Consider the following 12,622-nt stretch of genomic DNA (forward strand, 5'->3'; position numbering starts at 1 on the left):
TGACCTTTAAGTGACAGTGAAGTTATCTGTCAGACAGTGTGGGAAGAGAGGATTTCAGCAGGAGAACAACACAGAAATTGCAAAAACAATACTATAAATGAAAAAAACCAAACCATTAAAAATAAAATGCACGATCTTTTGCAATAGAACTAAGAGGAAAAATAAAAGAACAGCTCTTCTCAATCAAGAGTAGCAGTGAAGTGAAAAGTTAAAATAAGCTACAGTGTGTATAGGAAAACTGGCATGCTATGAGAAGTAAATCAGAAATCTCTAGGAAAAGTTTTTCTAAAGGATAAAAGATAGTATGTACGATACATATGTATGAAGCACTTATTTAAGAGGTCAGAAACAACCACTGAAAAAGTAGATAATCCCAACAGCAAAACCAACATCAAATTATTCAAGGAACTTTGAAATAACAAACCAGATTCTATCCCATTAAGGGATAGTGAATACATGAACACAGTTTTTTCATGTTCACTACAGTCCCAAAAGAAACTAGAGAGATAGGAATCAAGGTATGATATTTTTAAAAGACCACAGAATCAGCTTCTTTGATGTGTATGCTGAGCAAAATGCATATGAAGCATGAAACTTGGAGAAATATAAATGAATGAGTTATCTACTCATGGATGGATGGAATAGCTGGAAACACCTAAAACACAGTAAAAAGATTCCAAAATATAAGTAAAGTAATGTATGTGTCTTTTTGCTTGTTTTTAAGTTTTTACAAAACAGAGACAATTTGAAGGATACCAGTATATGCTCTGTTTAGAAAGGTGGGGGTGGCATTCTAAAATTCAGTATTCAGAAATAAAGAAATGGATTTAGGAACATACATGTTTCCATACAAGCAAAGCTACAAAGAGCACAGCTGAAGTTCTCATTAATGGAACTGATTTATATTGTCTACATTTGCCACAATTTGTTTTTTGAATTCTGCTTTTGCAAAAAAAAAAAAAAAAAAAAAAAGAGAGAGAGAGAGAAAATGGATTGCTGCTGAGAATCAGTTATGCTTCTCTCATAATCTGGCTACCTGAGAATGTAAAGTCAATTCAAAGAGGGTCAGGACTGTTCAGTGTCTGTGTTGGTTGCTGTCAAAGACCAGAGAAAAATTAAGCATAGTGGGACAATCAAATGTTTGGTTTGTGGTTATCACACTGTTTCTGGTTATGTAGTAATAATAATAAAAATACTAGTGTTGATAATAATAAATCCAGGAGTGCAGCAAATTAAAAAAAAAGTAAATCTAAATTCTTATCCTTTTCTGAAGAATTAATCCACACCAGCACTAGTAAAAGAACTAGCAAATACTGGCATTCTAATAGGAGAATAGAGTAAAGCACAGAAAGAAAAGTGTAGAAGCTAAACTGTATGAAGGCGCCTGTTACTAGCACAGTATAAGCTTTAAGAGAGATTGCAACAATAATCACTATTCTTTATCATTCTAAAACAATGACTTAAAGGAAGAGGAGTGGGATTAAACAAGTGTCTTCAAAAGATGCAAATTCAGACAGAGATCTGATCCCATCCATGACTACGTTCACATTTAAACAAAACAATGCACTTAAGACATATAAACTGCCTGGGCGTCTAAGCGAAATGAGAAAAGACATGTTCAGTATTTTTGCTTAGAGTTAAATATTCCCACTGATAACTGTGAAGGAGAATAAAAAAAATAGTAAAATGATGATTATACATTTTTGCATCATGGATTTCTTTATATTGTTGATTGAATGTGTATATGTTTTGCAAGGTATGTTTCAGGACATGTTTATAAAGATCAAAACATACAAAAATATTTGAAATTATTTTTAACAAATAATCAATGCATCTTTTATTTACATGCTACTGAAAATTATTATGTAAATGTTAAAAATAGGTGGAACTGTGAGAAACTGCAATTAGCTATTTTATAAGAAATTATAATTGATTTGCTTTATTTGCAGTTTTCTTTAGAAGGAATACTTTCTAGAATACATCAAGGAGCACAAAGATATTGGAATTTCCACTATTTAAAAGTTGTTCCTTATTGTTCCTTGAAAGACAGGTAAGGTTTGCCTTTGAGGCATCTTATATTCCTGTCAGACTTCTTTTATGTTTGAATCTAGTACAGAAGGAAGGTGTCAAAAGAAATGAAAATCTTCTGGGTGTCTAGGGAATGTAAATATTTCTCTTTCTCTGCCCCAAGGACTTGTTTGCCCATATTTTGACAGTCCATGAAATCTTTGACACTGAGACCTGTCAAATATTAACAACTTTGCACTCTGCAAAACTGACTCATCATTTACACTTTCATCATTTTTTTAAACTTCAATGTCTATCATTCAATCAAAAAATAAAATAATAATTATAATAAAAAAGAAACTCAAGCCCCCGACCCAAAGAAATTTAAATGTGAATCATTCTGACATCTTTCTTGTCTGCGCAGCTTTTCCCTGTATACTTTCTATATGAATAGATAGTCTTGTCAGAGACCAAGATTAACACCTATCTGTTCTATTACTGCTGACCTGTTGCTCTAGGTCATATTTTATGCAAACAAAGATACTGTGAAATCAGCATAATTAACTTTAAAATGTAGGTCATTAACTGCCACTCAATTTTTAACAACTTTTTCCAACTATTAATCATTGTTCTGAGGTCAGAAACCTCAGAATTAATTTTTCATTGGAAAAAATTAGCTCCTTTTATGCTTAAGTATAATAAGGTGAAGTGCAAATATTACTATTTTTGATGTTCCAATTTTACTTTAAACTTGGGACAAAAACCATAATATCCACATAGAAGAAGAAAGATTTAAAGATTAAGTTGAAAAATGAAAGCTCTGTAACTTTTTCTAAGACTTTTTCTTGTGTATGTTTGGTGGCCCTGCTAGGCAGGGGGATTGGAACTACATGATCCTTGGGGTCCCTTCCAACCCGTGTGATTCTGTGATTCTGTAAGAACCCTACTGTCTCTTCCTGAAATAAAATTACATTCATGAATGGTGAAATATGTGTATGCATTTAAAATATGTAATATTTGTGTGCTCACGTGCTCTTACAAAGTATGACCTACATCTTGATTGGACATATCCCAGTAAGGCCGTTCTCCATAAGACATTACTTCCCACATAACGATTCCATAACTCCATACATCACTGGCTGATGTGAATTTGCGGTACTGGATGGCCTCTGGAGCTGTCCATCTCACTGGAATTTTTCCACCCTATGTTAAAAAAAAAAAAAAAGAAAAAGAAAAAAAAAAAAAGATAAAAAGTATTTTCTCCCACAAATTTCCATACCATTCTACACCATCTTTCTTAGAATGCATTTATAATTACTTCTACCAACATCAAAGTCAGCACTTACACGATTTATCATAGTTTACTGATTGCAGAATCTTCAAGAGTCTTAAGCTCTTAATCACTTGGACTGTAGAAACTTAGGCACCTGTCTAAGCTAAGTTGGGTGCATTTCTCTGTAAGTGCTTCTCTTCTCCCCTTGATTTTAAGGGGCTGCTGAGATGTTTGATTTAAACTCGACATTTAACTCCTGGGTGACTGAAGTTAAGGGACAGGAATCTCATTCTGTGTACATAAATCCCATGGAATTGTCATTTGGCTGTCCTGAAATCTCAGTCTGGCACTTTAAAACCAGGATCCCAGCTAGAGCCCCGTGGCAGGAGTGACACCCCTGAATACCTTTGCAGTTTCCCAGATCCCTGTGCCTGTCAGAGCAGATTCCAGGGGCCCCTTCTTTACTCAGCATGAGAAGGTAGGTACTACAAGGCTTCACTGATAGAAAAGGGAAGATAGCTCAACAAAAGAATAAAGAGCATAGTGTGCCTGATGAATGGTTGTTTAAGAAAAACATCCCATCCAAAAGCAAGGGAAAACACGGGAGTTAAGCTTTGTCACAATCTTGCCTCAAGCTAGTCAACCTTTTCCTAAGATAAAATCTACTCTGAAAAATAATAATACCCTACAAGTATTTTAAGTGATTCATATTAGGTGAGGTGATTAACCTTTCTATGATTCAAACTTCTATACGCATTCAAACAGAGAATTATGTGGAAAGGAATAATGAAGATACTGTACAAAATATTTAGATCTCTAATAAATAAATATACATGCTCTTGCAAAAATATCAAACTCTACTTAGAGCCAGATTTCTGCAGAGACTATCTTCCATTTCACTGTTTTCCATTTCTCAAGGAACTAATGTATTTCTTTTTTCTCTGCTTGCCAGAATATATGCTTCTTAGTAACTATATCTTTAAATGATTAAAAATACATAAATATATAAATTTCTCTCACAGTGGTAGTGTAAACGGCTTCTGGATCATCTTCTATGACTCTGGAAAGGCCAAAGTCTGACACTTTACAAACAAGGTTGCTGTTGACAAGAATATTGCGTGCTGCAAGATCCCTGTGTACATATCCCATATCGGCCAAATATCTCATTCCAGCAGCAATTCCCCTCAGCATTCCCACCAGCTGAATGACTGTAAATTGCCCATCATGTTTCTGGAGGGAAAAAAGAATGGCAATTCTTATTAGTATAGCTGATAAAAGAAATAAGAATGATTTTTACAACTTTAGATTTCTAATTATTTACATGAGACAGTTCATCTTAGGGCAAAGAATCTCATTTCAAATGCAAGTTATATTTTGTTTCAGACATAGAGCAGTACATCCAGTTAAGAAATGTACGAGTAGCTCATGTACTAGAAACAACAAAACTCAGCAATTCCAGTAAAATTCTCACTAACTCATGGCAAGCCTTTTTTTAAGAAAGCTTACCTCATGAAACGACTCTTCATAGTTTGCTTTTATGCTCTTCATTTCTAAGAATAACTGTATTTGCCAAGAAAATAAGAATTGTCTACTTTTAGAATCCAAGCAACCAATATTTTTTTAATAGCCTGAAATGTATGTACATATAATTTTTACATATAGTATATATGCATTTCCATTCTCTATAGGGTGGTACACACTGTTTTACAGCTGGTAAGGAGTAATAACTGGCTGGTTCAAAACAAACATCCATAAACTTTAAATGCTTTTCAACTTGTTTTTCTTTTTCCTGTGCTCTTCTTTAAACATGACTATAGTTAATTCAGGGATTCTTTATTCATTTCTGCCATGTTAAAAAAAAAAAAAAAAAGGTAGAAAATTGAGCTTCAAGCATCAGTGGTCTCAATTTAGCTGGTGGCAGTACTAAGTTCCACCATTTCTATACCACATTAAATCACTTAAATTCTTAGAATGTTTCCATATGATCCTGTTTGATCTTCTGATTTCTGATCTTACTCTGCTGAAAAGGATCAAGAACTGCTAATATTCAACAAATTCAATTTCAACCTGAAAAGGCCTTTTATTGTATTACTGTCATGCATGTATACATATAACTACATACACATGCAAATATAAAACACATATTATATACATATGTATATACAGACATACATATAAATAACAAGGTATGTTTTTACATATTTTCATTTTGGTACTTACCCTAAGAAATGCATCCAATGCCCCATTTTCCATATATTCTATTACAATCATAACTGGTTTCCCTGAAAGAAATAAAGGCACATTTTCTTTGAGAAACCATAATAAAAATGGACTGCCTTTTTTTGATAAAACATATTATTTCTTTGAAGGACTGAATTGTCGAGACATGAGCATTTCAGAAGCCTCCAGCACTGTTTTTGAGCTCTAATAAGTTCTTAAATGTCTGCATGGAACGTGGTCATGATTCACAAAATTAAACTGTACAAATCAAAATGTCAATGTGTTCTCCTGACTCCTGCTGTGTGAACAGGACTCTGGAATAATGACACTTCAGATAATATAAAAGGACATAAGAAACCTTATCTCTCTGCATGGTCTTTGAGGCTAAATGAAACAAGAAAAATAATGTATTTCAAAGTACTTCATCTTTTAATCATGCACGCATCTTAATTTTTTTCCTCAGCTTGTAGCATGAAGTAGGCATTGTTTTAGTTAGTTACGCATCAGGAGAAAATCCATTAGCACTGTGCACCCTATTTATAATTTAAATCTTTGACAATGAATAAACTAAAGTAATTTCTGCCATTAGGTTGTTATCTGACTGACAGATGAAGCTGCTGCTTACCTCTGGTAACAACTCCTTCTAAGTGAACAACATTGGGGTGGTCAAATTGTCCCATGATGCTCGCTTCACACAGGAAATCTCTCCTTTGCTTTTCAGTGTAGCCAACCTTCAGAGTTTTTATGGCTACTGCAACATCTCTCTTGCCAGGAAGCTTTAGACGTCCACTGCACACTTCACCAAACTCTCCTAAAATAAAGTAGATCAACAATGAATTACTCTGACTATAATATCAATACTCTTTACAGGCCTTGATTCCACTAGCTGCTTAAGTATATGTTTAAATTTAGCGTATGAACATTCGTATTTTAAATGGAATACTTAGGAACAAAGTCAGGCACATGCTCCCCATTAATTGCAGAGCGAATACATAGCAGAACAAACATATGAAGTTAAACCAATCTACAGCATTGCTGTCTCAATCTTTGTAAAACACTTTTTAGTAATTTATTGCTGTTTTTTTTTTTTTTCCAAAATAGGAAATAAAAATGAAGTTTATTTCATTAGAAAATACTACTACAGAAATAACACCATTTGAAGTGAAAATATCCTTCAGTTCTAGATGGTTTCATCACTATTGTTAAGATTCTTTTTTTTCCCCCTTTTTAAAAGACACCTCTTTCAAAGCTGTTTTTAATTTAACATTGTTACGGCGTTAAATGAAGCACTACATTATTAATTTCAAGAAGGATAATTTACTTTGCAGATTATAAAATTTAAGGTGTGAATTATAATGTTTTTGTTACATTAAACAAACACAAGCAAATGCTGGAATTCTGTAAAAGGTTTCTAAATTAAAAGATAATTGCAATTATTAAAGCACGTGAAAAAAAAAAAGGCTAATCTGCAAGAACAATAATAATAATAATAATAAAAAGGTCTCAGCAACTGTAATTTAGGAGAGAAGCAATTGGACTTATTCGGACAGGAAAGTGCATTGACCTATATGAGATGTGGATCTCAGTGTCAGTACATACATCTCATTATTATTATTATTCATATTGTGAAATATTTAAGGATTGCCCCTTGCCTCACAGCAGCGTCAGCAAGGAGAAAAAGAGAAATCCCTGTTCTGTAGCCAGAAAGAAAAATTTCTTGGGACATACACAAGAATATGGTGATAACATATTTTACAGGGAATAAACAAAATACTTTCTAACAAGAAGGAAAGATTCACTGCAGAGCTTCTAGTAGTCTGGCACCTTGAAACTTTATCTGGAGTATGGAAGAGGAAGAACCAAGTTCCTCCTCCAAATCCAATCAAGTCTGACATTTACCTCCATCATGACTGTGGAATGTCTTAACATTAAGCTATTGAGTATACAGAAGTATGCAGACACACCTATATTTAAGACATGTTTTAGGATGAGCTAAAAAAACAGTGATAGAATTAGGAAAGACTGACATAGACTGTTTGATTAGAAAATCCTTTTGAGATATAAACTGAGGTCCTGAGAAACCTGCTGGGATGGCGAATGGTAGAGCAGAAAGAGTGTCTGTAAAGTGCCTAAGGAGATAGATTCTTAATCGTCCTAATTTATAAATGCTAAGAAATCTTGTTTGAGACATTATCACTGTTCCAGCACTACTATTTTCCTGACACTCCCAATAGCAGAGCTCAGAGAAGATAAAAACACCACCTGCGCCTCAGTTTTGCAGTCCCTCCAGCCCACAGGAGTAGAACTTTGGCCAGACCGTAGTTCCTACTGACTTGTCTGGGCAAATCTCCACTCCAAATTGCCAGTTTTGCAAATCTCACTGGAGATGATTGCATACATAACCAAATTCCTCTCTCTCTGTTCTGTGCTAGCTGAATTAAGGTTAGCTTCCATCAATTCTAAATACCACTCTAAACACAGAGTTGTATCTGAACTAATCAGACTGATGAAGGATGTTTTTTTTGCCTGAACAGATGAGGCATTAGGCTCAACTATACTCAGGCAATGGAGTTATGGTATGAACACCCAAGTCACAGCTATGAATATTAAAAGGCAGGGACATACGTAATGATCAGCTGATGGATTTCTGATGTCCTCAGATTTGTGCCTTAACCTTCCTCCTGCGCTTCATTAGTGATGTTGATGACTATTAATGAATTCACTATTCACTTTAATCATAGTCTCTAACCAAAATAACTGACTAAAGGATAACAATTTTCTCTCTCAGTACCTTCTGGAACTGTTTTTATCCCATACTGCGTGAGTACTCATAAGACGTGAGTATATGCATGTGTTTGTATGTGATACTTCAATGCCAGGTAATTGGGAGACTTGGCATGGAAGACACTAAGGTTTCCTTAGTGTCTTCCAGCTATCCTTTCCAGCTCTCTGGGATCTGATTTGGATTGATTTCCAAAAGCAGATCATTCATACTCAGGCAAACCAGAAACTTGTACGTGTATAGTATGCATTTCGGGACAGGCTGTTAGCCAAATAACTTTCTTTCCCAACAAAGCAGTAGCTTTCACTTAGCTGAAATGGTGCCCAAAATGGACCCAGAAAATATGACAAGAGTGTGAACACTGCACAGCCAACAGCCACTAGCTCAGCATGTCAACAAGGAGCAGGCTATGACAAAGGATCTGCAATAGGAACAAAGACTCCACACAGCAGGCACCATAATCTGTATCAGACAGGTGGCCACAGCAGGATGGTAATGAAAACGTTGGCAAGTAGAAAACATAACCCTCATGCAAATTGAGCACAAACATACTTGCAGCCTGTTTGTCTGAAAGAGACAGGGCACTACTCAACAGGTGAGGTGGCCAGCAGTGCTGGTACACATTGAGACTGTTAAGTGGCTTTTCTGGTGCTGTCACTAGCAGCAACTCTACACTCTTCTTTGACATACAAGTTTCAGCTGCTTCTTTTAGTCTTCAGTGTTCTACTGTTTCTAGATTAGATTTCACTTCACTCTATGTTCATAGGGTAAAGCCATAGCTAAAACCCCCCTACACAATATATCTTCACCATAGTACTTCTAAATAACTTTCTTTAGAACGACCACTCTCACAAATTTTTTTTGCTATCAGTTATACTAATTAAAATAAAAAATAAATTAATCAGTCAATAAAATTAACATTGTGGATTTCCTTTGCCATAATACTGAAAATATTAGTGTCTCAAATTGTATCCTTTTTGCAAGTGAAGCATTTTCAGCATTTTGCTCAGAAGGCTTCAGAAAATCCGACTGAACATATCATCATGTTCAGAACTCTTGCAATGCTGATAGTTTTTTAGCTCAAAGCAAAAGATAAAACTCTGTAATTTTTCTGTGCTAATCTAGATTTTTAATCTTGTATACTGCATGTTTATTAGAAGAGATGTTGCCATTCTAGCATCACAGAAAATTACTAGGGATTCTTATGCTCTTACTCATCTGAAACAGTAATTTTCTCAAGCAGTGTTGTTAATTACTATGGTACAAATCCTTGATAAAGACATGATTCAACAAGAGCGAGGTTACTTTAAAAATGTGTTGTGAATTCTAAGTGTAAAGATTTTTCTGCTAAAACAGCTTATTTTAGAGATCTTTATTATTCTCTTTTAAAATAATACCACACTATGTAATTTACAGTCATGCCAAACTACAGGGTGATTTTAAAAGTATTCTACTAATATTTTTATAAAATAACAGGAAAGCAAAAGAAAATTTCCTCCAGGAATCCCAAGTATTTGATATTTTTCTTACCCACAGAAATTTAATTTCACTACATAGAGTAGTGCAATAAAAATGTCACGTACCTTATTAATGCAAACAAATGAAACTGCTTTTTTAGAGCATGAACACCATGACTTAAGTAGGTGGTAGACAGTTCAAGAGGAAGAAAAGCAATGTAATGCTGGTGCAATTACAATCAGTCACGAGAAGTTAAACAATAACTTTTTGTCTTCATAAAATATCAAAAAGAAAAATGGCAGAACAGAAAACAGCCTTAGGGAAGATTTTGTTCTACAGAAACAAGACCTTCCTAGTCTGTATGTAAGATTTTGTGCTGCAGCCAGTTTTCTTACTAACATGAAGAAAAAATGAGAGGCCAAAAAACCTTTTGCAATAGGAAAGCAAGCAGAATTTGCAATCATGCCTAACCCATTTATTCTGGCATTAAATAATAAAAGCAGAATCACTTCCCCCCCCCCAAAAAAGCATACTAAACAGTACAAATAGAAATTAAAAACTCACGTCTTTCAATGTCAAGCAGAATTTTTCATATATTTATTACATATATATATAGTAATTCTACATATACCCTTTTTTGTGTCTGTTTTTAGCTTTTTGTTTCCCTGTTTGTTGTTACATTTTAGAAGCAAGAGTAGCTTCACTGCTCTTAACCACTCTGGTGAATGCAAAAAGTTCTTCTGTAGAGGAAGTATAATTATTTGCCTGTCATTATGATGTATGAGTTTCCATCCTGGCTAAATGGAACAGTTGAATAAGGAAGCCACGACAGCCTTACCTGCACCAATCACACGCTCAATTTTAATACAAGAGGCATCTAGCTCCTTGGCGAATTGATGGACAGCTCTATTTGGGTCCTCGTAGGTTTCAGGGTCAATGTAGGTTTTGGTGCCTGGAAATTTAACTGTAATGATGTAAGAAAGCATGACTGTGATGAAGCAAAGGCACTTATTATGCAGTCAGCCCAGGAATTTCATTATGCGGAGTGCTTCTTGGAAGAATGAGCCTGCTTCCACAGCGCCTGAGTCAGCTGCTCTGAGAGGCAACTTTAGTTTTAGGCATCGTCTGTAAGCATGCTGACACAAGTGCACAATCCCAGCTTTAAAAATGACTAATATTAGCATTTTCACCTACACCTCCGAGTGAAAGAATAAACATTAAATAACATTCAATGGAACAAAATACATGGCCCGAGTGGGAGTAAAAGTAAAGTGAGGTGTGGGGGGGGAGGTTATAAAGGAGGTGAAGCTTTCTTTTCTGTGTAAAGACAGCTTACCCTCTTTCCCAGATTGAGTAAACAACATTTCTTTACGTTAACTCTTTCTTCTACAGGGATTTGAAAAGCTCCTCTACCTACTTCAATTTGTTTAAACTACTCAATGTATTTCCAGATTCTGGCAGTAGCCAAGTTAAATTATTCACACCTCTTGGAATTTATATCCTTAGGTATGTGTCTTACACTACAATATGAACATAAGAAACACTTGTAATCGATGTGTAAAGGCACAGGAAGGGAAAGCAGATGCTGTGGAACAATTACCTCTCTCCCAATGACCTAACTGAATAAAATGTAGCACCTGGGTTCTGCTCCCTCATTTTCCAATACAGCTCTTAGTGTAACTTAGGCAGCATAGTGCTCTGGCCAGCAAGCAGTGTTTCCCTTTTCCTGCTGATGCAAGAAAATTATTTGCTTTTCTTTTGAAAGCAGAAACTTCTGGTGAAAGTAGAGCAACCTGAAAATCTATTAACCAAGCAATTTTTATGAAATTAATTTGACTCTCATGGATTACGGTTCTGGGTTTTAATTAAATCAGCAAATTAAAACTCAATATGGAAAAGCAATAATGTTCCAGTGCTAAATGATGCACTGATATACATGAATTGGATCAAAAGTCAATACATAACATAAATAATTTATAGTTGCTTTGTAATTTCTTATTTGATCGTAAAATATTTTAAATTTCAAGATATATTGAAAAATGGCTTAGTAATCACGTTTTTACATGTCAGATTGCATTATTGATAGAAACATAAAATCAAAAACTTGTATGAAGAAAAAGCTAAAGTAATTGACTGAGAAATCTAATGAATTTGCAGATAGAAAAATTATTCAAGATTTTGCCCAGATTATTTGGGTTACCAAAGCCCAGTTATTGCTTGCAGTATTATGTACTCAAATGTTCTTTCAATTGTATCGACAATGCTACAGATTTTCAAAAATGTAAATATTTTTTAAACCAAAAAAAGACCACAGAAAAAGAGAATAAATCAATAGATTAAACTCCTGTAATAATGCTTTTGGGCAAGGAGTTGAGAATGAGCCATCCTCATTGTATTTCTGATAAGAGGCCTGGATTGGAGGTAACCTTGTGAATCTCAAATGGTCCTCTGATGGTTCTTTATTCAGGTTGTCATAAAACATTTTGACAGGCCAAGGCTATTGCAGAATACCAACGCGAAATATCATTGGAATGGATTTGAAGACACTGTTAGAAGAAGGTAGGAGGAAGCAAAATGTAAATTTGAATTGCTTGAGTAAATTCCTCCACTGTTTTTAATCTTTAAATGTAGTACTTGGGCCACAGAAAATTCAGGGGGATAGAAATAGAAGACAGGATATTCTACAAAAAGCACTACTTTAAAATTTGTTACAAATATAATTACTTGTAAAGTTTTGTGTTAAATGTTTGTTGTAAGTTAAGCTTTTGAAAATACAGTGTGGTATCTCTACATATAAGAAGGTTGCCTAGAGGTCCTGAAGCAGAAAGATGCCACAATTCTGTTCACAGCTCTGTGAACCAGCTGGTTACCAAAGCACAGTG

The 12,622-nt window shown here is 34.7% G+C and overlaps 1 protein-coding gene across 7 annotated transcripts in view; it reads right to left on the bottom strand.

Moving 5' to 3' along the window:
- The window catches only part of EPHA7 (EPH receptor A7), a 161,147-nt gene that overhangs the window by 24,316 nt on the left and 124,209 nt on the right, over window positions 1-12,622 (bottom strand). For 5 of the 7 annotated variants that reach the window (XM_048935312.1, XM_048935310.1, XM_048935306.1 and 2 more), the window contains 5 exons: window positions 10,579-10,704; window positions 6,126-6,311; window positions 5,501-5,562; window positions 4,301-4,510; window positions 3,061-3,210 (listed from right to left, as the gene is read on the bottom strand). In XM_048935312.1, the coding sequence (XP_048791269.1) occupies window positions 3,061-3,210; window positions 4,301-4,510; window positions 5,501-5,562; window positions 6,126-6,311; window positions 10,579-10,704 (734 nt within the window). The remainder of the gene's footprint in view (window positions 1-3,060; window positions 3,211-4,300; window positions 4,511-5,500; window positions 5,563-6,125; window positions 6,312-10,578; window positions 10,705-12,622) is intronic. The other 2 variants (XM_048935307.1, XM_048935309.1) reach the window with 1 other exon arrangement.

The sequence above is a fragment of the Lagopus muta genome, chromosome 2 (genome assembly GCF_023343835.1).
Source record: "Lagopus muta isolate bLagMut1 chromosome 2, bLagMut1 primary, whole genome shotgun sequence".
Taxonomy (NCBI): domain Eukaryota; kingdom Metazoa; phylum Chordata; class Aves; order Galliformes; family Phasianidae; genus Lagopus; species Lagopus muta.